The following is a 26,904-nucleotide window of genomic DNA, read 5'->3' as shown; positions in this document are numbered from 1 at the left end:
ACCCGACAGCACACTGATCAAAAAGAGGACACACACACACACACACACACACACACACACAGACTCAGAAATGAAATCCTCGTCTTTATTCCCATCCCATGTCGTCTGTTTCTTGTTTATTCTGCAGGTCGCCGAGTGTTGCGGTCCACACGTCTGCAGCGGTGGGCGCCTTTTCTATACAACCTCTCTCTCTGACCGGGTTAACGGAACAGCGTGACTTCACTCTTTTGGCCATAGCGGTGTTGAATTTTCCAAAGATGGTGGAGATTATCAAATTGCACATCACAATAACAGTGGAGTCAGGGTGGCCTGGTTATCAGGATACAGTAGAAGGTGGCTGAGATTGAATCCTGCGGGTCGGGTAATGTCAACACACCATACACACTCTTACAAAAGTACTTTTTTTTATTAAAACATACAGACGCATAAATAAAAAGAACACTGAATGGAAAAAAAAGGTCTATCAGATGAATATCTTACAGGTATGCTACAATCTTATAGAAGGAACAATATATCCATATTGCTTTTGGCTAGGCGAGTGCACACAGAATTGTCAAAATGGAGATACATAAATATGGAATTGAAAATGAAGCCCCTGTGTTTGAATAACAAAAAGCGTGTCTACTATTTCCTCTAAGTGCTGCGTAATGAATGTCATACAGACACAAAATATAAATGATTTCCACAGCCAAAAGGTCACTCCAACGATGACCTCACTCCGTACTTCTTCGGCTAATAAATAAATATTTTAGTGCATATTCCCCTTTGCCTCGGTGACGAGCCAAATGAAAACAAAAGAATTTAAGTTAAAGATGAACCAAACTCAATTTGGCTCCTCTGGTTAAAGACGACAAAGAGTCTCTTCGTGTCGTTTGTGGTCAGACAGTCCAGCTATCTGCGTCGCCTGTTGATTGTCATAAAAATAACAAACACATGTCGTGCACTCGTAAATGATACCGTCGAGTAAATCGCCTTCAGTGAAGCACGCCGCTCGTGAGCTTTCATTAAAGACAGGGTTGGTAATTTTCTCCAGATCCACTTTTTCAGATTTTGGATGAAATTGTCTTTAGGTCCTGACAGACATTAATAACTCATGTTCTCTGAAAAAGGAACCAAGAAAATCTGTCATCTTTAGCAGTTGTAAGTCTGTAAAAACTTCAACAAATGTCTGCCACAAGGTACCAATCTGATGAACCAATCACACGCCTCCCTGGCTCGCTCTCTACCGAATGCATGAACCCACACTCAAAACATGAGCTGAGGACCACTTCTGGAGCAACGGCGCTCGTGCATGTAAGTGAGGGGGCGTGGCTTTAGAGGGAGCACAGAGGGGAGGGGATGAGTGCAGACGGAGCACTGAGGGAATGCTGCTTTCAAAATCATGTTAGTTTTTGTAAATTACCAACCCTGCCTTTAAGGCAGGAAATAGAACATTTTGGACCCCTAAAGGTTTTCTCAAAGTGGTTTCATTGCCTAACAAAGATGAAGATGGCCGTCTTAAGTTTTCAAATGACGCCTCAGAGATGTTGTGGGTGCTATAAATCCTAATCTTGCTGCCTATCTCCAATCATACTGTTGAGTTACTTATCGTGAGGACGCCTCATTGCACGCCTTTTTCACACTTGCAAAACCTTTCAGGAAAACATTCGCTGTCAGACCCGGGAGTTTGGTTGTTTTTATTCCCCGCTGATAATCTGCTAAGTACAAGCAGATGCTGCGTCCGCAACAGTGTTCTTTTACGACTTCTTCCCCCCAACGTTGATAAATCCTTCCTCACTGCCTCTTTCTGCCAGCTGACTTACTTCCTCGGCTTCTCCCTTTATGGTTTGTTTAAGAAGTGCACAAACACATGTCTACGCTTTAAAGTGTCACTGTTGAACTGTATTGACGAGCGCCAAAACAAACAGCAAACAGTATTAAAAAATAAAAGTCTGTTACAAAGATAGAAGAAGTCTAAAAATAGTCCAGTGCTATTAATTTGAGAGCGGTGAGTCTCATATTTGGGGTTTAAGTGCCTGAAGAGTTTGTGAAAGGCGATTTCCTGTTTCCATGCGTCTCATAAAAAAAGACTCCAAGGCTGTTTGGTGAAGAACAAAATAAAAACACATTTACAATAAAACACTTATTTTGACAAATTAGAAATCAGTGGTTCTTTGGCATATTAAATGTTCAGTAGCATGTCCGCTCCCCAGTTGTTTTACTTTCAGTTGCCCAACTTTATGGCCCCAAAATACGTCCCGTCTCCCGCCGGGTCCAACATCCAGGCGTTGGACACGTTGACGTACAGGGCGTCGCCCTCCTCCAGCCGCACGCCCCGGCCCTGCTGGGCGCAGTACATGTTATAGCTCATGTTGTTCCAGCGCATGGTGCTGCCCGCCTTCATCAGCAGCACGGCCTTGCTGTTCTGTTTGATGCTCTCGTGGAAAACGTACTGGATGAGCTGGGTGTTGCTGACGTCCACCGGCGGGGTGCCCGCCTGGCCGCTGCTGTCGTCCAGTGTTAACGTGTAGTAACGGAAGCAGGTTTTGGCGTAGACGTAGTAGAAACCAGACTCCATCACCAAAAGCTTCCCCTTCTGGTAGCCCATTTTGTGGCGGTATGCGTGCACTTCTTCCCAGTCGATGGTGATGGCCTTCTTCTCACCCTCTTCTTGGAAAAAAGAGAAGCAGAAAACAGACCGAATTTTGGTTATTTAATTCTTCTAAAAGTCTTTCATTAAAGGTCACATATTCTGTAAAATACACTTTACCATGCTAACGCTAATCTGTGTCTCGAGTCTGTCTACAAACCCCCCAATGATGAGAAAAGTCCATCCTCTGCTTCTTCTGCCTGCTCCACTTTTCAGAAAATGTGTGCTCAAACAGGGCGTTTGGAGATTTTCCCGTCATGACATCACAAAGGGCAGTAACCCCTCCCCCAGGTGGGTGACACTCCCACAGCTAGGTGTTTGTTCTGCCCTCTGAGTCTGCCTTCTCTACCAGAGCAGTCATTTAAACTTTTGCACAATTCTATTTTATCACCACGATGGTTATTTGACTTTAACAAGCTGGCACAGAAACGTGTTTGCTTGAGATGCATTTCTTATTTCATTTCAACGTAAGTACTCTTAGTCAGGGTAACTTATTTTAATCATAACATTTTTATTTTTTTTATTTTTTTTTGTATAGCCCCTCCCTCACTTTATGAAATAACAATCCTGCATTTGGTGGAAACATTTTCTGTATATCAGAAAAATGAACTTTTGCTTTTGAAGATACATTCCTCATGTGTTCTGTTTTAGGGAAATGGTGCTCGAAGTTTTGACCCCACACATGTCTCCAGAGAGCCACCCAAGCGCTTCCAGAGAGGGGGCGTGGTCAGACACAGCTCATTTACATTTAAAGGTACAGACACAGAAACAGCCTGTTCTGAGCAGGGCTGAAATAGAGGGGTTTATAGACATGATCAAATACAGGATCAGAGTGGATTTAGAACAGGAAACTTCACACATGTTTTAAAAAAACACAAAAAGCACTAGCCTTCAGATTTATCAGCAGAGGAAACTCCACCTCTCTCTTTCTTCACTTTGTGTTTTTAAAAACTGATTTCTTTTCACAAATGAGGCTGAAAATCATGTTAATTTCTTCTTCTTTTTATTTCTACTATCTTTCTTCTTATGTTTAGTTACTGTAAATATGTTTGTCGTTTACATTTGAAAGCTTTTCCTGATTACCTTTGATCTCTATTTTTGAGCAGTTGTAATCAAATTTCCCCACAATGGAGGATCAATAAAGTTTATCTTATCTGTATCTAATGTGGCGGCTCTATTCTTACTTTAGTTAATGTATATTGATTGCAATAAAAGGTTTTGAGAAGAAAACAACATGCTGTGTCAGGTCAGTGAAGACAAGAGCAACTGTAGAACAATGCTAATTGTTTGTAATGGAGTTTGCATCGACCATTTCTTCTGAACTTCAGACTGCAACGCCTCTTTCATTACTATGTTGCGTCCTGAGCTTCGTTGCATGGACACTTCATTCCACTGCTTTGTGCAAAAAAAGTGTTTTTGGTGGATCATTGCTTTTTAACAGTTTTAGTTTGCTTTTTTTAAGGGTGATTTGTTGCTTTTCATGCCTTTATTGTAGAGATAGGACAGAGGATAGAGTCAGAAAGAAGAGAGAGAGAGAGGACATGCAGGAAAGGAGCCTCAGGCCGGATTTGAACCCGGGCCACCCGATGGGGAGGACTGTAGCCAGCGTCTGTTGGGGCCCTAGGCAAAGGTTCATTGGGGGCCCCATCCAAAGAATATCCACTTTCTTTGTCCACCCCCAGATGGATAACTCCTCTTCATTCAAATTTGGGTTTTCACAGGAATAGTGCTGTGACTCTTAGCAGGGCATTGAGAGTGAGTGCTGTTAGAAGGGGCCGCTTTAGGCAGATATCGTACTGTCGTTGCTAAATTTGAACTATTTGACGCAATGCTGTGGTTTCAAAGTTTGTCAGCCGTTGTGGGCCCCCTACTGGCCTGGGGCCCCAAGCAGTTGCCTGCCTTGCCTGTTGACAAGCAGCGCCTCTGACTGTAGCCTCCAAACACAGGCCGCACACATTAACCACTAGTCTACCAGGGCCCCAGAGTTTTAGGTTCTTAATACTTTCTTACAACTTTTGATGCACTGCAACCAAAATCTCCAATTTGTAAACAGGTTATGACAACGAGGTTAGCGTTTTTTCTTTTCCTTTTATGGATTTTTGTGCCGTAATTTGGGAGACAGGACACCAGACAGAGTCAGAAACTGGGGCGAGAAAGAGAGTGGGGAACGACATGCAGGAAAAGAACCCGCACCGCCTGCTCTTGAGGACTTAAGCCTCTGTACACACTAACCGTTCTGCCACCAGCACCCCAAACATTTACTTTAGGAACAGAAACCAATTTCTTCATCAATAACTAAAACCACATTTCAGCTGAATTGACAGATGCATTTTTCTAGTATTATATTCACATAATGTCAACGTCATCTAGACTCACTCTTTGAGTACTCCTGGTGCGTTTTGATTGGTAGATGAGCTGACGGCAGGCTCTCCTTGGACGGTTTGCACCGTCGGTTCTTCCTCGTGTCTCTCAGAGCGTTCAGCACCGGCTCCGTCTGCACTTCCTGCAGAAAACAGGGAAACCTATCAATCAAGCGGTAAATAATAAACGACAGGTCAAGTACAATCAGTCATATTGTTCTGGGGTCTGTGTGTGTGTGTGTGTGTGTGTGTGTGTGTGTGTGTGTGTGTGTGTGTGTGTGTGTGTGTGTGTGTGTGTGTGTGTGTGTGTGTGTGTGTGTGTGTGTGTGTGTGTGTGTGTGTGTGTGAGAGAGTTCTATTCCACTCTGAGGTTTGCTTAGTTTAAGAGATGTCAGCAATTAAACAATACAATCAAATGACTTTCTCTTTAACAAAGCTTGGCTCTGCTGTGTCTTTGAATAACCACCTGCTTGTGTTGAATCGTGTTTTTATTTCTTAAGACAACACACACACAAACTGCTAACATCTCGCCGTTCTGAGCTGGAGGCGGCGACGCTGAGGCCTCCCTGCCCTAGTGTACCCTTTCAGATAGATCGCTCTTCTCTCTCTCTCTCTCTCTCTCTCTATTCAAGGCGCCACTATCCACAGTCTGTCGTCCTCGGGCAAGACGGAGCGTATACACTGAGAGAAAACACAGTCTCCAAGCAAGTAAACAATTACTCGGTCGGAGCTGCCAGCTCTGTTACACATCTGGCATGAGATGAAAATATGAGGCGTGTTTTTGTTTCCTGACTCTACCTAAAATCTTAGACTCACACTGGAGGTCTCACGGATGATGGAAACCTTTTTTTTTTTTTGTGGATGCAACATTATTCTTAAACTATATAAGTTACATGGGCTCGTAGGGACTCAGAGCTGCAAATAAAGGTCCATAAATTGATTGTTAACGGACCGATTCATCAAATACTTTAATAATTTAAGTAAAGTATCAAACAGTTCAGTGTCCCTGGTGCTTAAATGCTTCTTATCATGGTCCTTTATGATGGTTACATAAAGACTGTTTGGGGTTTTGGACTGCTGGTTGGACAAATAAAGTTATTTCTAGAGGAGAATGAAGGCAGAGGGAAACTGTGATTAGCAAAAATGAAGAATGAAGAAATGAAGAAAATACTCCTCAGCAGCGAAGATGAAAGTGGGACACGACATGCGTCTACACTATGTGGTAAATTAAAATGTTCTAACACCTTTTGAATATAAGTTACAGTCAACTGATGAGTATATCTCATCCAGACGATGTTTGACATGTTTCATGCTTATGAAGTCACGTCCTCTGATCTCAGGTGTCCTGGAGATAAAATCATCTATCTTTGTGCCAGCGGGTAAAAGCAGGAAAAAAAGCGAAAACGGAAAGTGTTGGGAGAACCACACACAGCGTCTCTAAGCAAAAACACGGCTACACACTCTAAATAAACTCCAGAGCCTAACAACCCCATTAACCATGCACCTGCACTCTGCTAATATAGCTGTCAAGTATTTATTCACAAACCAAGTCCAGACACATCATCTGCACGCCTCTCAGACTAAGATTAGCTCCGTCTGTCCTCCAAAAACAATTTGCTGCACAAACATGTTTATAGCGCTGCGTCTTGGAATGAGACGGGGGTAAACATCGCGCTGCCAAGGCTGCAGAGGAATCGCGAACGCTCTCCCAGTCGGCGCTGCAATGTGGGATCTATCTATCTTGATTTGTGGCGAGACCGCGCCATTCCGCCTTAACCAGAGAGAGGAGATTATTTAGACAAAGTAGCAGCAGTTTGGAAGCTTCCTGATCCACAGTGTGATGTAGAATCTAAGTGCATCACTGAGAGCTGCTGCACGCAGGACAAGCGTGAAGCGTACAGCTGACTTGATTTCCCCGTTGCTCCGTCCTTGAATTCCCCAGGCTTCAACTCAACCCTATAACTACGCACCACATTCATCAGTCAACGTCTCCATTATGTTGATGAGTGGTTTCTAGGATGCTACACTGGAACAAAAGTCCTCTCACTCACGGCTCGGCCACCAAAGCAGTTTGTCTCTTTGTGTTCATCAATCAGATCTCATTTCTCACACAAATCTCCACGGTCTGTAAACATTCAGGTCATGAGCCCGGTCTGAATCACGGTCCTGTTCTCACCACTCCCGACATCGCGCTGACCACAGCCCCGGCCCGGAGGAGGCCCACGGCCTGCACATCCTGCCTCGCATCAAAGCCTGACAGCGGCCAACTGAGGCCTGCTCTCTAACAAATCCTCTGAACTGTCAGCGGCGGTCTGAGAGCTGACCCTAACACAACACAGTGTGGGCCAAGAGGACCTGTCACCCAGACACCTCATAAAGCTCCCAGCATGCCTCCCTGCGCTCCATGGGAAACAGCGACACAATGAGCTCTTCAGTCCAACATCAGGCTGGGTGGTTTGTGTAGAACCACACAAGGGATTCCCAGGACAAACGCAAACACATAATTTCAAAGGAAATGAAATGATAATGGGAAAGCAAACAGCAGTGAGGCAGAGCAGCGTTTTCATTCTGTGCTTTTTGATTTCCTCCGTGGACTTCGCCTCTGCTCGGGCGGAAACCGGTGCCAAAAACGGGGCGGCAACTTCCAAACGGGGATTAAGAGAAAAATATGACTTCAGCAATTAAGAATTCTTACTTTACAACTCCCTCATACTACCGCTGATTATCGGAGGAACTCTGCAACCACTGACGCCAGAGAGTGACTCACAGATGGAGGACGCAGCGGACTACTCTGTGCACCGTGTCGGTGAGAAACGAGGCAAACTCGTGGAAAATGCAGCATGATAACTCATTTTTGTGTATCAAAGAGCAGAGAGGTGTTTTCCCGCTGTGGTCTGACCTCTCATCAGCCCTTGTGACCACCTGGAGCTCAGTGTTTAGCTGAACAGAAGCTGTGGTATGTGCTGAAACACACCCGTGGGGAAATCATGACTAATGTCAGTGCAGAGACGCAGATTCAAAATCGTATTTATTTTGTCCCGCTTGAACTCTTCTCTTTTAAAAAACATCTCTGCAGCGTATTCCCATCTCTCAGTGACAGGAGGGAAACACCTGGTAGGCTTCAGAACGCTTTTAAGGTGTTTTATCCAAAGAGACGTACATCAGAGAGTGAGAACAACACAGGCGAGGATCTAGAGAGGAGGTGCAAAGGAACAGCTTTAAGCCCGATCGGACACACAGGTGCTGACAGGAAGTGACCAGAGGTGCTGACAGGAAGTGACCAGAGGCAGAGCACAACAACGACAGCTTCTCTTGAGAGTTCTAATCAGCATCAAAACCATCCTAAAATATCTTCATCATCAAAATCGTCGTCATCATCCCTATCATGAAGGTCGTAGGTGTTCATAAAGAGCTGGGTCTTTAGCTTTTACTTAAAGGTGCAAAGGGACTCCAGATCAAATGGAGTTTGGTATTTCGTTCCTCCACCAGGGGGCGACAGAGGAGAAGAGTCTTAATTAGATTAATACCATAGATGTGTATATAAAGGCGGTGTATTGTAACAATCTGGCAATATGATTGGTGTCATGACACAAAGGTTACAATACCCTTTAGTACTGCATTGACATCATGTAGTGACACAGGTGAGGCCGTTTGTATTCAACTGCTCATCATTAAATGGTCACTGGATTTTACAGTTCTGGTTTGTTCTGGTTGACTCGGGACGTTACTGGACGGAGCTTGTGTGTTTCCTCCAGCCAATGACAGCGCAGCAGGTGAGTTTAGGAGTGGATACAATTCAGCGATTGGACGCCATTCAAATCGCTGAATATGACGGACGTGGACGTAGCAGCAAAGAAGAGAAAATATAATCGCAGTGAGGAGAAACACCAAGCGGATAAAGCTCGTTCTAAAACGAGGTTGAACCTTGTGTTGTCTTTTACCCGTGGACTTGGAGATGGTCTGCTTCCTGTTGGACAGGCAGGTGACAAACACCGGCGGTTAGCTTGTGCTAGCATGCGGTAGCTTGAAGTGTAGGCACAAGCAGTAAACGTCCTGCAGTGAGTGTGAGCTTCTGGGGACGATGAGCCCAGGAGGAGGGGCCCAGTTTGAATGTTGTTTGAAAGTTTACGGTAACAGAGAGTGAGACAGGAGAAGGAAGAAACTGCTCTTCTGTAAATGCAAAGAACTCAGGCCTATGCACAAGGACAGTAGGACTGGACACAATATCTCGCTACCCTGATATATTCTATATTTAAAGATCCTCGCTAATATATTATATATATATATATGGTATTTTAGGCATAATACATAGCATAGAGTTTTAGGATTACTCATATGCATCCAGGAAGAGAATGGTGAGAGTTTAGCTATTCATGCAAGCAGAAGAGTAAGATCTGATCTATACTTCTCACAGAACTCATAACATAAAACATCAGAGCTCTACAATCTGTGCAGACTGAGCAAAAACCCCGGACCTTCTTAAACATCAGTGAGAAAAGCAGCTGTAGCAGGAAGCAAGCTGCTGAAATGCTTTCTGTAAGTGGACTGTGCTCCTGTTACAGAGGGGGTGTTGTGCAGCTGAGGTTAACCCGGGGTCAAACCTATGGGTCAAACTCACCTCTATGGGTCGATGCGGCGCTGTGGACAGATCTACCTGCAGACACAAACACAGGGGCACAGGTCAGAGAGGTCAGAGTTATGAGCACCGTATGTTCCCTCCTCTGACAGGTGAGAGTGGGAGGAAAACGAACTCACAGGAAGACGAGCACAGATTCAGTTTGTGTGTTTGCGTGTGGGAGGTTGAGTTATTTTCCACATGTCAGTCTGCATTCCTCTGCAGCAGGCGAGATTCAAATGTGAGCTAGGGTCACAACATGTGTTCTCGTTTGCAGAGCTGCTATCTCTGAAAGCCTCTGCAAACATGGCTTCAAATAGTTCAAATGCGTGTGTGATGTGGGAATTTAGAGTCTCATCCAGCAGCGGGCCAAAATCTCTGCTAATAAACCTTCATAACCATCGGAAAACATACTAAACCGATTTGGCCGTCCATTTTCTAAATACTGTAGAGGTGTGGTTTTTCCTTTGAGAAGATTGTGGAATAATAAGGTTTAAAAAAAATCCCCGGCAAAGCCACGCCCAGTTCAAAGCAAGGGTCAGGTTAGTTTACAGAAACTTGAATGAAAATGTTCCAGATTTGGATTCCTTTCTCATACTTCTAGATGCAGATTTTCTTGAGAACACTTGAAAGGCTATTTTTGGATGTTTTTGTGCAAAGCTTTCATGTAGGAACACAGCTTGATGCACCAAGATACACAACATTACAAAAACATGCATTTCCTCCTCCTCCTCGTGTTTGAGTCAGAGCAGTTTTTTTTTTTTTTTTTAAATCGCTACCCGATCAGCACATTCCTCTGCAGCACGGCGCTGTGCAGATTCCAGCTCTCCGTCTCATCTCCAGGAAGTTCTTACAGGTGTTGAGGGCTTATGATGGTCTGCTGCCAAACTCTGATCCACTCTCAACTACTGACTGACTCACACTAAAAGCTTCTACCATACGCAGCTGTCAACTTTTTTAAAAAGGCTGTTTAAACTCTGCCTTAAGTCTGACAGACCGGAGAGCATCTCACGCTCCGATCATCCTGCATCCCTCTCATCACGCCATCAGACCCGTCCCAAGCTTTAAAGCACAACAAAAAGATTTCAGACATGAAACATTTTGTCCCTCTTTTTTCGTCCCTCTCTCCGGGGTTTTTCCTTCTTCTCCCACCTCCCTTTTTCCCCTCTGGCTCCGATCCAGTAACATAACAAGCTACTACCACACTGCAATGTGTTTATGCCAAAAACAAGCCAGAGAAATTTAACACACAAACACAGAGACAGAAAGACAGAGAGCGAGGGGGAGAGAGATGGATGCTCCCCAGGTGACCTCGGAGCATCCTGACAAAGCCGGGATGCGGTCTGCTCTCTTGGCTTGTTCAAACACGACAATTATTCAACTCCAGAACCACCATGGAGTAACAAAAACAGCTGTGGCAGAATGTAAATGTTATTCTACAAGATCCCAAAACACTCAGCGTTCAAGAGAGTAAACCTGACAAGAAAATAAATGGACCATGAAGAGACGTCTTGATTTGTATCTCTGACTTTGCAACATGTCAGAACATCCATGATCTGGAACCAGCTCTGGCTCTGCTCTAAAGTTTACAGCTCATGACACGTATAAATTAGAAATACAACCCTGGATAGCATGTAAACACGCACAAAGATAACTGCAGCCAGGAGCACTCAAGTGAAAACATCTGTATTTTGCAAACAGAACATTTTGCACGACTGACACAAGGAGGATTTGCAGAGGAGCCTTCGGAGATGTTATCTCTGCAAAACGAATGATTTGAATTAAAGGCTGCAGCTCCTGGAAAAAAAAAAAAAAAAATCTCTGCCGAAATCAGTTCTCATTGGAAAACATCATAGGGGTTTAGTGAGATTGCTATCAGTAACTGTGTGCGTTTTTACAGCGACTTGAAGAGGTGTTTTAACTGCCTGCCGCCAAAGCGCAGCGCCTTCAAAGACGTGCCAAGAGAGCAGGAAATCTTGGCGCACAAATCTGCAGAACTGGCTCGCTGCTCAGGCTTTGTCGCTTCTGAAGTAAGAATCCACCTCCTGTACTTCTAAGAGAGCCGCCAACTTTTATACAGAGCGGCGAAACTTGTCTGGCAGTTTATGGCATTATAAGATTGCGCAAACGTCGCTGCACTATCTCAACTCGCTTCGAGACCATTTGGCTGCACTTGGAGATACATATTTACGCACAGAAGAACCATGAGCTTGAGTAATCCCTCATATACGCGCAGTCATGACTTTGCAAGAGTGTGTCAAATAAAGCACACTTGTGTCACTGAGCCTACCTCTTGTAGATAACCTGTCAGGTGTAATAAGATCGCCACGCTGGAAGCCACCTGAAGCAATCCCATAACAGCGAGGGTCCCGAACAGGAGGGGTCGGTACGTGGGCTCCGAGCTCTGCACCGGGTGGAAGCGGTGCTGCGCGGCCTCCATGTCGACGGTGTTCCGCAGGTAGCCTCTGTACTCGCTGTGAGTAGCTGCCATGATGCGCGCTCTGTTTTTGTGTGTGTGTGTGTGTGTGTTTGTGTGTATATGTGTGTGTGTGTGTGTATGTGTGTGTGTGTGCGTGTGCGTTCAGCCCCGGGGCCAGGTCCCAGACAGACTCAGTGCGAGGAAGGAAACCGACTGAAACTGTAAAGGTCCCGATTATGAGCGGTGGGTGGGCTGAAGGAGCGCGTTCTCCGCTGCAGCCAATCAGAAGGATCCTCCGGTTTTTGCGCCGACAGACGAGGAAGAAACGAAAGAAGAGGACGGGAAAGAAGACCTACTTGAACCGGATCGACCTGTGAGCGCACGACAGGTACAGCGAGCTCTTTATGGCTCCACGAGCTCTATAGCGAAACACACTGACACGTGATCCACCCCTTCTTCTCCGCGTCCACACCCCCTGTGACACACACAAACTCACTCTCTCTCTCTCTCTCTCTCTCTCTCTCACACACACACACACACACACACACACACACACACACACACACACACACACACACACACACACACACACTGCACAGAGGCTGCAGTCAGACAGGGATGCAGCTGAGAAAAGTATGAGAACTCTTAACTGATTCTAAACATATATTGTTGATGATTTAATAAACTTCAAAAGTCAACTTCCAAGAAAACTTACATAAAAGAAATCAGGGTCATTTTGGAGCAGAGTTCAAATTCATATGTGTAAAAACTTCAAAATGACTTTAATTCTCTTAAAAATAAGATTCATTTTACATTTGAATAAAGCTTTAAGTTCACCTTATAAAGTAACGATTAGTGCAGTATGTTACCTTAAACAATCACTCGATACACGTGGTGTCAACTTTTGGTCATTTCAAAGATTAAACCAGTGGTCACAAACTTTTTTCTGCTGCCAGGCACTCCTTGGCAGCTGAAAATATTGTCAAGCCCCTCCACGCTTGACCCTTCACCCTGCATACACATAGGCTATAAGATATCCTTTATTAATCCTTTAACACTCTGTTATTGAGACATGCTACACACACACACACACACGAGTTGAAACACACACACATGCACAAACAGGATCCTATGGACATGCACTGATGGAGAGATGTCAGAGTGAGGGAGCTGCACATGAAAGAGCGTGCGAGCAGTTGGGGGTTTCAGTGCCTTGCTCACAGCGACAGAGCCCAGGAAGTGAACTGGCACCTCTCCAGGTACCAGACCAATTTCCAGACTTCGTCCACATCTTAAATTGAACCTGTGGCCCCTCTTGTTCCGAACCCCAAGTCCCTACACACTTGAGCTGTTGCCGCCCCGATATGTCGACATACACTAGACACAATGTCAGTCACATGTTTGTGAACAAATTCTCATATTTTGTAGAATTTATCTCAAACAAAAAGTGCAGAATGGAAACTTCAGTGGGACAACAAACTGAAAAAGCTAACAAGCCCCCTTTTAAAGAGGAAGTGATATTACAACCAGAAAACTTTTCTGAGGTGATTCATTGTCAGCCTCACATCACTGGAAGTCTTCTCACAAAATATGCTACGCTAGCAGTAAAAAGTGATGTGCACTGCTTTTGTCAAGCCGTGCTTCTCATCAACAGGCAGCTCGGGGCCGGAGACCAGTTAGAGGGCGCCCGAGAGCTGACAACCTTCAAACCACAGCAGTAGCTCAAATTGTGCAAATTTTGCATTGACAGTAGGAAACCTCCCTAATGGCGCCCATCTGACAGTACTCACTCTCGTTGCCCTGCTAAGCATCTTATGTATTACTTCTGTGAAAACCAAAGTGCATCAATGAAAATCAATGAAGGAAAATGAAGAGGAATTTTCTGTCTGCGAGTGAAAAAAGAAAGAGGAAGAGCGTCGGGACACTGGCCCCAAATCATCTTTGCCTCGGACCCCAACAGACTCCTGAACCAACACCGCATCTAATATACCTCTTACATGTGTTTACTGCTAGTTTGTCCCATAATTGATCCTATTTGTCTTATTTTATAACAGTAAGCATCAATAACTCCTCTAACAACTTAATGTCTGTATCTCAGTTCAGTAGAGTTCAAGAGTCAGTGTTGCTTCATGTCCTGTCCTGCAGTCTTTACACATATCGGACAAAACACTTCATTCTAATGAATGACTGAATGTGGATCATGTTGGTGTGGTTTTGTGGTTTTGACCGCAGTCTCTCCCACGACCGGTATGACTTACATGCTCGATCGTTTCACTGGAATATATTTCCAAATATCAAGTGTAAAATACGCATTCATGCATTAATCACATTCTATCGTAATGTGTAAACTGGAATCAGAGCCAGGAAATAATGAGCCAAGTTCTTGCAAAAATCCTCACTTCTTATTATATGAAACACTTTATTGTGTCCTTGGGGGAAATTTGTCTTGGACTAAAGTGCTGCACACGTTCATCTGCCTCTACAGTTGAATCAATCAATGCAAATAAAACATAAAAATTCCTGTGTAAAGAGAAAAGAATATACCAGTGCAAACCAAAAAACACAACATGTATTGCACATCACTCATATTGAAAAATATCTGCATAAAATACTAAGGAAGAGAAAAGAAAAAAGAAAAAAAAGCCGAGGAAATATAAAATTACCATGACGCCTTTGCACAACCCATACAGCCTTAAGTGGGAACAAAAGAGTTTTTAAACGGTCCAGTTTACATTGGGGGACTCTTCTTGTGCTTCTAATGTACCTCTCTTTATAACATTATTCTGTGGCTTGTTGTTGTTGTGAGAAAAGTGAAATCATCTTTACATGTTGTGAACCACATAACATCTCAGCGAGCTGTATCTGCCCACATTAGTAAGGCCCCTGGAAACCCCATGACTGTACCAACATATGAGAGTCTGACAGAGAAGATCTCAGATACTCATTGCTGCAGCTGACTTGTAGGTTTAAAGGTACTTTAAACCCTGCGTGCAATATTTAAAGGTGACATATTCTCCTCATTTTCAACCAGTGTAAATAAGTCTCAGAGCTCCTCAAAACATGTGTGTGAAGTTTCTTGTTCTAAATCCACTCTGATCCTGTATTTGATCATGCCTATAAACCCCTCTAAAACATTAAGTTAGATTGCCGTCATAAATTCAGAACCAACTTGTTGATTTGTGGCAACAAGTTGGCAGTCCACCTGACGAGGACAGGAGCTGGACCAAAATGTTTACCGTGATGGATATACAAGCTAACAGCTAGCCACATTTAGCTTGACCACTGGGTTCCCACACCTTTTCTATCCTGTTACCTGCTTCCTTGGACCAATCAGGGTGGGGCTCTGTAATAATCAGCACCACCTCGACTCACCTGGAGTGAAACAACAAGACTGAATCAAGTGTTTAAGAAAAAAAAAAAGAGTTTCCTCTAATTACTCATTTAAACAGAATAAATATATTATATAAAAAAAATTAAAAAATCATAAACATCGATTAGATGAAGGAGAAGAATGAGCCCCTTCCTCTCAGCCTGCGAACTTTAGTTTAAGGCTATTTTACATTTTTTATGCCTTTTTTTTTAGAGATAGAGTCAGAAATCAGAAAGGGAGAGAGAGAGTGGGGAATGACGTGCGCACCAACCACTACGATTCCGGTGCTCACAAGGTGATTTAGAATTTGACAAAAAAACAGATGAAAGGACACCAGGGTTTCCATTATTACAGAAAGTGAAGAAATGACAGCGTGCGTCACAGGGATGACGCTGTTCTTAAACCACAGTTTTATGAATGACATTAGTTGAACTGTCAGTCCTTTGTTTCAGGATGGCATGATTAATTACAGCGTCGAACAACTTGTAAAAAACTTTCCCTTTTCATTGTTGTAATGAGGAAGTTGACCTATGACTAACGTTAGTCTGGTGGCAAATTGAACACATGGGTTGTTGTTTTTCAGGTGTAAATTAAAAGTTGCAACAGCACATGAGTCCATACCTGTCTGTTCACAATGAAAAGTCTGTGGACTACTAATGAACCCGGATACACCTAAGACAGAGCCACCATGAAAGACACGACATGTTTCTCATTACCATGGAAACACCGGATGTTACTTCTGCTACATAAGGAAGCGTGAGCTGCTGCTGAAAGCTGCCGTTCTATTGTTGTATGTGCTGCTGTAAAAACATCATGTAAATTATACCCGGATACATTAGCTCATCTGTAAACATATTCTGTTCCTCAGGTCGGTTTCACCCGGTAGCCTTGACTACGCTCAACTCCTATGATTCCCCGCCGGCCTCAACGTCATCTTTTGTTTTTGTTTTGATTGAGAGCCCCCTGGTGGCGGAATCTACATCCTGTGCCTTAAACTTGCTGTAAACAAGAAAACATGTTGTACATTAACCCAAAAAAAAGTTTAACTTCAGGTTTTCTTTGATTTGTACAGTGTGTCCATAAAGGCATTCACTTTTATCACCAAATCGATGTTTGTACCAGGCTGTTAACATGTTAATTTCTGCTGTCAAAACAGACATTTTAATATGGGGTGTGTATGGGACTTTCGGATCTTTTGGAGCCAGCCTCAAGTGGACACTCAAGGAACTGCAGTTTTTTGCACTTCCGCATTGGCTTCATTTCTTAACACCGGAGGTTGAAGCAAGTTTTAGCCTCTAAGTAAAGCATAAACAAGTTAAAGGAAGTGCCGTCCCACCATGTGAACACGGCCCTGAAAACAATAAACGCAGAGGGAGTTCACTTTCTTTACTCCACAATATATTTACACAGGGTGTAATCAATATCCAGAATGTTGCATATTCTGCCTTTAAGAAAATGTACAGATTAACAAAGTTTTAATTATATTCTTATCCAGTGAGAAATAATCCAATAGTGTTCTGTGTGCTTGTATGAGAAACCAGGTCACTTGACCTCAAACTCAGTGTCACATACCTAATAAAAGCAGAAGATGACAGATGGTACTATTAATTCCGAATAGTATCCTGTTTTAATCTGCTTACACATAGATTCTATAAAAAAGCACAATAAGGTATTGTCACATGCAGACTGCTGGACCACCTCATTAAGGCTGAGTGTCCACAGACGCTCCCGCGGTCACGCATCGCGGCTCTTGCAGCATCTAAACATGGCAGTGGCTCCTGTCAGCCCAGAGTGTGACCTCCTTAACCTCCATGTTTTCCCCGGTGCCAGCAGAACAACAGTGTAGTATTTGAAAAGACAGCAGAAAACGAGCCTCCTTTAGGAACACAAGTTATTTTAGGCAGACGCAGTGACAATGGAGGAAAGGAGGGGTGGGTGTAGTAGGTCGGGTTGTGAGTTTGCGAAATACAAGCAAATTTTCTGGGTGCCAGCGGAGTTCATGGGAGAAAGCTGGCTTTTTATATGTGCCCCCCCCCTCCCTTTAAACCTCATGGCGCTACAATCATTTAATACTCCATCATTATGGGCTTTCTAACTTCATAAAACCACACACATGATTTTGGTTATGTAGAAGGCCGACCACATTCCCCCCCTTTTACTATAACTCATATTTTTACCTTGCTCGGATATACTGCCCCTGCTGAAGTTTTGCTTTTAAAGACATATAGCACATCAGAAGGCTGTCCTCGTTTCGTTTTCGAGCAGACTTGGTTGGGGTGTACACTTTCCCAGGAGACCTTTTGAACTCTGGTTCCGACCTCCTGCACTTGGCAGGCCGCGGCGTGGTCTTGGCATCGCCTCTGGATGTGGTACTATAAAGTGCTCGTCTTTTGGTTAATACACCGTGAGAACTCGTGTTTAGCTGTGGGTTTCCTGTGCCCTCAGCTATTTCCTGAAGGAGTAAGGAGATTGGTGTTGCAGAAATGGACTAGCAGAGGCATGCTTTGTGTGATATTCAGGTGTGTTTGTTTGGGTTGTATCGCACTGTATATTCATGTTGAGTTCTGAATCTTTGTGCATAAAAATGTGTGCGTGTATGTGTGTTTGGACTCTCTCCATGCCCCTGCGTTTTGCTAGCTTGCCAAAGAGTGGAACCTGATGCTCTTTCAGACGACGACAGAAAGCCAAAAACCCTGCAGCCGCCCAAGAGAGCGCAAAGAGGGGAAAAAATAGATGAGAGAGAGGGGAAGAAAATGAGGGGTCGAGTTTTAGAGAGATAGAAAAATACAAAAGTGCCTCTAACTGCATGCAAAGATAAAACCTGAGAATGGGTGTGTACCTTTGCTAACGGCCAACTCCTGCATTGTTATGAGTGTTACATTAGCTCTGGTTTTTAAGAGCATTCTTTGCTAACCATGCCCTCACACTCAACCCGATGTCAAAATCAGCAGCTTCACACTTAACGCGGGAACTGTGACGTCAGCAGTTTATAACCCAAAGACTCAGTAAATAATGGGCTGGCCACTGTGACGTCCGTCTGCTTCCTTCTGAACCCTCACACTCAGCATTTTGGCTGTCGTCATGTTGTTGTTGTTTTTTTTGGAGCCAAAAGTCATCGTATTGGAATAATAGTGGAAAAGAAGTGGAGCAAAAGGTTAACAAGCACAAACCATGGCTAATTCATAAGCTGGTGAATTGGCTGCTTACACATCGCCTTCCACAAAGATTGAGATTTACTTTTGGTGGACTGGAGTTGTTGATATGTGAGCGTTAGGAAGCCAGGAGAGCTGGGGGGAAGGCAGCTAACCTAATGCTTCATCTCTGAAGGGAGAGGGATCTGTAGATGAACTGCACAAACTGGTTTCTATGGACCAATACACAGGCGGCCAAAAATAAATCAATGTATGACAAACACTAAAAGAGCTGACAAGCCAGGTACGGTGAGCAAGGACACATATAGCTGTGCGAATTCCGAAACATGACCACTGGAATAGTACAATAAACAACTCAAAAGGACAGAACATTTGAATAATATTTACACGTCTGAATCCAGAAGGCACCAACGCTAAAAGTTCAGTGACTGAATTACACCGAGCAGCTCCCACTTGTCACTCAAAGAGGCCACGCCCCTAATTATGCATAACTCTTACTATACAGTGCCCTTGTTTCTGGCGACGGATAGAGTCTCAACGCTTTCTATTCACTTCCTATGGAGAGCCGGAGAGGCAGACGTGCAAGGGCATTTTGGAATCATTGAGGCAAGTTTTGAGAGGGGATCCATCGGGCTCGCCAGAAAAGAGTAGCCCTGAGCTCTATGGACCGCACGGACTAGCCGCGCATTTATCCAGTCGGGTGCATTCATTGAGGCTATGTCACCTATTACGTAGCCTACAGGGAAGTGGATGGAGAGGTCCAGGAGAAAATCGGAACATGCCCACTCTTCAGTACGTATACGCCCATCAAGCGGCGAGTTGAGTTCTCCCGAGCGTCCTCTTCTGAAGCAGGGGAGCCGTAATGTAAGTCCTGATTCCTAATTCTTTGCTGATATTTTACTTGTGTAGGTAGTGATTACTGACAGAAAGAAGTCACCTCCAGTTGTCCTTTAAAAGTGAAATGTATCAGTCGCTCGTTGTAAATATTTGCTGTGGAAAATGTAAGCAGAGGCTGTTTCTTCAGTGTGCTCATAAAGAGGTTTTAGTACCAGGCTGTAAACATGTTTTTATTTCTGCTGTGAAGTTGAACATTTTAACATGGGGCTCTATGGGGAGTGACCCACTTTTCGAGACAACCTCTAGTGGCCACCTGAGGAACTGCCTCTTGTTTGTTTTCTGCGCCTGAGGCATCGAGGGTGAAGGTACAGGATTCACAGACATATTGCGGCGTCACAGTGAGCAGGATTGGGTCAGTTTGGTTCAGCCCGTGGCTATTTCAGCTTCAAAGCAACCAGAATGATTCCACTGGATTCAGCCTGGTTTCTGCAACCAGAAGGGGAGACATGCATGAATTGGAGAAGCCCAAAAGGAGGAAATGGTTTTTAGCTGCTGCCTGGCATATTTATTAAACGGCACAGATTCAGGATGTTGTACACGTACTTGACAAATGGGCAATTGGAAAAGATCATTCTCGAGATTTCTCACGATGAGAAGGGCGTATCTGATATGGAAGCTGTGCTTTTTCTCCTGTTTGTTATCGCTCTCGTTTATCTGATGGAAAGGCGGTTTTTAAAGCGTCACAACATGAAAATAAGAGGACTGTCTTTCCCCTTCACTCCCACATCCTCTGTGGTAGGAAGGTCACTCAAAGTCTGCCTTGAAACACACACACACACACACACACACACACACGCGATCTCCCTTTCTAGCTGTCTTGCTTCTCAATCAAATCTTCGTACACTGCTGCCGCCATGGCAACCCCGATATTTGCACTCCGCTGCCATTCTCCTCTCCAGCTCTCCCGTCACATCACACTGGCCTGTGGTTTTATCAGAACTACACATTTGTGAGGAAAACTGGAGTGATGATCAGCCCTAACAGGGGTATTCCAGACCATTAGGCAGATCTCATTTCAGCTGATGTGCATGGGTGGGAGAGTGTGGGAGAGTCGGGGTGAGCACCGAGCAGACTATCAAAGCAAAGACTCATCTGGACTATGTGAAGGGAAATGTCTTGAAATGACATGTGACGTCTCCAGAGTCGGCGTGCATTACAAGTAATGTGGATTTTAAAGTCATTATGGAACTGTTATGATATTAATGCAGCTCCTTGGATTTCCTCTGAAGGGCTGGCACGGGGGAACAAGCTGTAGGAGGGGTCACATCAAACTCCTGCCAAGAGAGGAAGAGGAGGTTCTACAAAGATGACCCCTTAAAGCACAGGCAGAACGTTTATTTATATAAAGCAATTATATCCTGAGGATGTTTTAAAGAAATAAAGTGTGGATAGATTCAAACCCTAAGGTTGTTTTAAACTCCCTTTACTCTTTCAACTTAAAACATGTTCAACTAATGAAATAAATTAGACTAGAACTAGATCAGGTCAGTTACAAGCCTAACTATGTACAAGATGTATCATTCATAAAATCAAAACAGAACCGTTTAAAAAAAAAATTCACCCCCGTACAGTGTGCGCCAGTGGTGACAATAACTAATCAGAACAATTTTGTTATTTTGTATCAGGCTTTAAACATGTTCATTTATGCTGTAAAAAGACAGCATTTCCAGCATGGCGGCTGCTGTCGATGAGACTCCAGACCCCCCTGCAGGAACAGATAGCTGACGTCACTCAGGCTTCGTCCAGTAATATTTACAGTCTTTGGATGGCACTAGTTCTCGTTGCACTGCTAAGCGTCGCATTCATGATTGCTGTGAAAACCAATGTTTGTCAATAAAGTCAACAAAGGAAAATGAAGAGGAATTGTCTGCTTATGAGAGAGAAAAAAACTAACAGAAAAAAAGAGGAAGAGGAGTAAGCGTCGGGTCACTGGCAGACATAACGGTGATGAACGCTGGTTGGAGGGACCCCAAATAAATGTCTGCCTATAGGACCCCAACAGACTCTAGAAACACCACTGGTTCATTCCTTTAGGTTTAGTTTAAAGCCTCTTCGTTGTTGACACTGTTGGCCTGTGAGTTACATCTTTTGAGCAACATGTGTCTTTACTCCATTTCATGGTTATGCGTCCAAATATTTTTTGAGATGTTCAGCCAAAACAAAGTATCGACCAAGTGACAGACCGATAACCGAATGTTTCCTCCATGACTAATCCTGCTCGCATGTCTGTAATTATGCAGATCAAGATTTGCATAGTTGGGAAAAATGCCGTATGCACTGAACACACCCACGTGGAAACACACAGCTGCAAAACGCTGATAGACTTGTGCTCACTTGGTGGGAGTCGAGCTGCTCTTGAACACACATGTCACTCCCCCAAACACCGCGGCCACATGTTAAACACTCTGCCTGTCATCACTCCCCCAGTGGCCCTACATCCTCCTCTCATCCCCTGCTCCTTCCTCTCCACTCCCCTGCTTCCCTTCATCCTCCTTTCTCTGTCTTACATCATGTTTCAGAAAGTTCACTCTAAAAAAAAAAAAAAGAAAAGATATTCATCCTTTCCTTCTGCCTAAAAGTGGGCATAGGAAAGAGTCATTAGTGACGCAGCAAAGCGGCCAGACAGCCTGTTTGCGTTTTTGTTTTTTTACAGTAACCTTGAATGGGATCTATTAATCATTGAGCAGAGTTGAAGGGGTTTTAAATACAGCTTCATCAAGGTGTTTAGGCTTTTCAGACCACATTGGAGGGTAGATCACAACTAGTCAAAAACAAGTCCTTTTAAGTACTTCACTTATTTTCACCTCACATGTAAACTTTCCCTTCTTCTGTGCAGATCTCTGTGAGTTTTGCTGCATGTTCTGCCCCTCAAAAATGCACTTAATGTGGTACCACAACAACCTTGCACAATTATCAGCCTTAGAGATATAGGGTGAAGAGCTCAGACATTCAGGGGGAGCTCGGAGTAGAGCCGCTGCTCCTTTGCATCGAAAGGAGCCAGTTGAAGTGGGTTCGGGCATCTGATTAGGATGCCTACTTAGAGGAGTCTACCGGGGTAGACCCAGAGTTTGCTGGAGGGATTATGTATCCAGTCTGTCCTGGGAACGCCTCGGGACCTTGGACAAGCAGAAGAAACTAGATGGATGGTCATGATCACAACATTCTGGCCTCTGCACATAATGGTGCTCAGGCCTTAATGATAGATGTCAGCCATGAGTCTAAATATTGAGGCCTAACAGAGGAGAGAGGAGTGAGATGCAGCGGAGCAGATAAGCAAAGCATGTTTCGTATTTTCACCCTCTTGGACGACCTCTTGAGCTTCATTCATCTCCAAGCCACATCTCTCTTGTGAAACATTTAGCTCTACAATAGGAAATCCATTGCCAGTTTGACTGCCATCACACTGGGTTGAGGAGAGAAGGGGGGGGACGAGGATGGAGGAGTTGGGAAAGGAAAAACACCAGGGCAGGATGGACCATGACATCAGCAGGAGACGTCTTTTATTCACTTAACCATGTCAGGATCTCCCAGACTTGACCCCTGCTTCCTCTCTTTGGTCAAATCAAAGCAGCCCGGCCCCGGTCTGAAGACACATCCTACACTGTCATCGACGAGGTGGGTGTGAGGATGCACCCTGAGGTCATACAGAAAGAAGACTTCTTAGGATGTTTCCTAACTTATGAGCTGTCTGTCAAAGCCTTAACTTACGCACACACCTGAGTCAACATGTTGTGGGTGTTAGCAGACAAAATGATGAGCAAAAGGATGAAACAACATCTCTAATAAAAACATGAAAAGCCAGTATCTGCTGGTTTCTATTCCGGCAGGGTGGGAGAAATGATGTGTAGTGAGCACCAGCTGAGGGGTTGCTTGTTGTTTTTGTGAGTCAGACAGGCTCACAAGCCCTGCGCGCAGATAATACCCAACATTATTTACCACGTTACCAAGGTCCAACTTCTGTTTTCAATCCTGAAAAGTCAAAACAGAGCTGACGGATTGGGAAACACCAGCAGCCCCTCTTGACTGTGACATTTCCCCTCCGCCTACAGACCACTCGTTCTGCTCCCTTCCAATCATTTTCATATAAACACTCATAATTTCAACATGATTCAGCCGTTCCCTCCGACATAAACTCTTATCTGTTCTCTGCACATCTTTCTTTCATCATTGTCTCCGTCTCTCCGCTCCCACGCTGATAGTTTTCATTGTGTTCAGGTCTGAGTTTGCCCCGGGAGCTGGAGTGCTTGGGAGTTATTGTCCATGCCTCTGCTGGGCTTTAACACACACACACACACACACACACACACACACACACACACACACACACACACACACAATTATAGCATCAGTATGTGGTCACTCCTGGAAACAAGCAGACAATAGCAGGGAAATGTTTTGGGTACGGTTCAGCTCACGTTCTGAAAGATGACTGTTTCCAAGTGCCCGCTGGTGACTCCGTGGGAGCTTTCATTAGTCGTGGCCTCGCTCGTAAAGTCAACATGATTAAGGAAGTCCACCACGACTTCTGTTACCATGACATCAGCAAAAAAAACGTTGCAGGAGGATATCTGATATGTTTCTGTATCAGTGATTCCCAACAAAGAACACTTTCCCATGGGTTGCTCAAATTAACTTGAAAAAACAAACTTCAATTATTTTGGAAACATAACTCCATTGCATGAAAAAGCAGCAGAAAGTCTGGATGTATTATGTCTACTAATAAGCTGCAAGGTTAAAAAAGAAGGCTACACCAAGCAGTTCAGATAGGGAAACGTATTATCTTCATCGAGGAGAAAGTCTCTGCTGGTGGAACTCAGTCAGAGCAAAGTGGAACGCCATAGCATCAGGACAGAGTCAAAGGTCCTCACCTCCATTATTTCTCAGCTGCTGCATCTAGTGTGAAATGGTTCCCAAAAAAACAACAATCGGGCAGAAAACACAAAAGCTGAACGTGAACGAGCATGCTCCCAACTCCCCCATTCTAACAGGCATGTCTTTGGGCAGCGAGAGATCCAGAGCATTCACAGGACATGCAAACTCCCACAGAACGGCCCCAACATTTTGAACCAAGAACCTGACCACTAAATCCCCCTACAGTCCTAAGAAAACCTCCTGCATCATACAAACATTAACATCTAAAGTGTTGTCTAACTTCTGCCACGTCAAAGTGTTGTAGCAAGAACGTGAACTCAACCAACTTTGTAAATTCATTTAAAGGAAGAATGTGCGACTTTTTGATCCAGTAGGTCGCCCTTGAGCTCCAGCATGAAACCAAAACAAACTTCACCAACCTCCCTTCACTCGCGTTCACATGAAGTAGTTTAGCGCAAGCGGCAGACAAACTTGTCCTCGGCTCGAGCTGCGATCACCTGTGTCCTGCATTGTTGTGTTAGCATGTTAGCGCTCTTCAGTTAGCTCGTAGCTTCACATTGCATGTAAACTGACACAGAATGAGCGTGATCTAAAAACTCTTACTAACACCCAAATAATCAGTGAGTATGTTCTTCTTCTCTCTAGTCCTTGACTAAAACAGCTTTTATACACAAGGGGAGGAGCCATCCGTCCCGTCCATGTAAACACGGATCTGACAACAACACAGCCAGCGGGACTCGAGCTTCTCACTCATTATAGACAGTCATGACTCAGAGAGACATTTACACAGGATAGACTGGATCTCTGATGTATTTACAGTTTGTATAACATGGCACACATTCTTAATTTTTACATTCTTCATATGTGTTAAATAACACATTGCTCACAATCCATACAAGTGCCCAACACATTTGAGAACAGGAAGGGTGTTGTCAATTAAAGAGACGTTTACTCTCTAATTGTATTTATTTCTTTGGACAGCCTATAAGACGAATATCACCAGGGATAAATAAAGTAATCCAGGATTTGATTGAGCTCACTCCACATTGCTGTAGACGTACGTAAGACAAACAAGCTTGATATCTGATGATCTCAACCTTTCAGCATAACAAAAGAAGAAGCTCATGAAGTAGCTTAGCATAAACAAAGTCCTGAACCGAAGAAAAACATTATAAACCCCCTATCAGGAGCAGGTGGTCCACTTGTGTGATGTAAAAAAGACTTGAACACTCCCTTCTTTTTGAATCCAGTGGGAAAGACTTGTATTCGTTTGCTAAAGGATTTAAGCTATTAGATTTTCCACTCCATTAACTTTTTCATTATGGCACTTGGCTCGTGAGACTTTTGGACGGCAGGATTATGCTCCGCCTAAAAGCTATTTCTCACCAGTTCCAGGAGAAAATTAAAATCTGATTCAATGTAAAAAAATAAAATAAAATGGTGGAAGTGCCTCCAGTACGGTCGGTCATCCAGCGTGACCTCAGACCCTCCTCTGTGAGTCAGCCCCCCGGCTCATTAAAGGCTCACACCTATCAGGTCAAATAAAGAGCTCATGCATCGGGAAGAGGAGAAGCAAAAGAAACAAAACAAAGGAGAAGTTCTTGTTCAGGCCGGGCTAAACAAAAGCCGGGCAGGGATGATGTCGCTGGTTTTCCCCTTTCAAACACAAAGCCCAGTACAGTATATCATGGATTCCATGGGCCTGACTAAAACACTCCCGCCTCCTCCAGAGGACTCTCCCAACAACCCTGCCGTTTGTTGCTGTTGGGGGGGAAGTGATGTCAGAGAGTCACAATGGGAGGGAGGCAGCAGGAGGATCCTCGAAACCAGGCCCTGGCCTTTCCGATGCCGATGTGTGTGTGTGTGTGTGTGTGTGTGTGTTTGTGTGTGTGGGGCAGAGAACAGACCGAGGGTGGTATGCTATTAGGCTCCTGTCTGTCTCTCTGTAATGCTGACTGATAGTTTTCTGCACAATAACGGCTATACATCGCTAGTTAAACCGTCAGTGTGTGTGTGTGTTTGTGCACTGTAATCTGCCTGTCAACACAGATTAATGAAAGTGTCTCATTTCCCTGTTAACTGCACTGACATTCCTGTGGCTCCACTTCTGTGAAGCTGCTGCAATCTTCGATTAGGGTTTCTGTGGTCGTGTCTTACTACCAGCATCATCCTGAACGGGGCCGATACTCACCCTGCTGCGGCCACCTAAAGGCCTTAATCGATGCGCTCTAAATAAATAGTTGGTCTGAGTTACTAAACCTCTTGACCGTGGTTATTCTGTCTCACAACATGCATGACATGCACCGATAACAAATATACGACCACAGAGCCAAGAAGAGGGGAAAGGATTTTTAAGACACACTAATCAAAATGATTTGAGCCACGCTCTGTTAACTTATTCTCAGAGGGTTATGGGGAGGAATGAAGCCAATCCCGGCTCACATTGGGTGAGAGGCAGAGTCCCCCCATAGACTGTATCAAACATGAACTCAAGGGATTCTGACCATTCTGATGAAGTGCTGTGAAGCCCATCAAAAGCTGTGACCCTTGATCTGACTCAAACTTTAAGCATAAGCCCTTAAGGAACTAA

General features: G+C 44.2%; 1 protein-coding gene across 2 annotated transcripts; it reads right to left on the bottom strand.

Annotated features, from left to right (window-relative positions):
- Window positions 1-387: 387 nt before the first annotated feature.
- tnfsf11 (TNF superfamily member 11) lies at window positions 388-12,433 on the bottom strand. Of its 2 annotated transcripts, none has more exons than XM_020637868.3 (4): window positions 11,895-12,433; window positions 9,608-9,643; window positions 5,006-5,132; window positions 388-2,649 (listed from the first exon to the last, which is right to left on the bottom strand). In XM_020637868.3, the coding sequence occupies exons 1-4, from the start codon at window positions 12,093-12,095 to the stop codon at window positions 2,204-2,206; spliced, it is 810 nt and encodes a 269-aa protein (XP_020493524.1). In that variant the 5' UTR covers window positions 12,096-12,433; the 3' UTR covers window positions 388-2,203. The 2 variants fall into 2 exon arrangements, with proteins under 2 accessions (XP_020493524.1, XP_020493525.1); XM_020637869.3 differs by having other exon boundaries at window positions 388-2,646.
- Window positions 12,434-26,904: the final 14,471 nt, after the last annotated feature.

Source organism: Labrus bergylta, chromosome 13 (assembly GCF_963930695.1).
Source record: "Labrus bergylta chromosome 13, fLabBer1.1, whole genome shotgun sequence".
Lineage (NCBI taxonomy): Eukaryota > Metazoa > Chordata > Actinopteri > Labriformes > Labridae > Labrus > Labrus bergylta.
The sequence above is the reverse complement of the archived record's forward strand: the minus strand, read 5'-3'. Positions and strand labels throughout refer to the sequence as shown.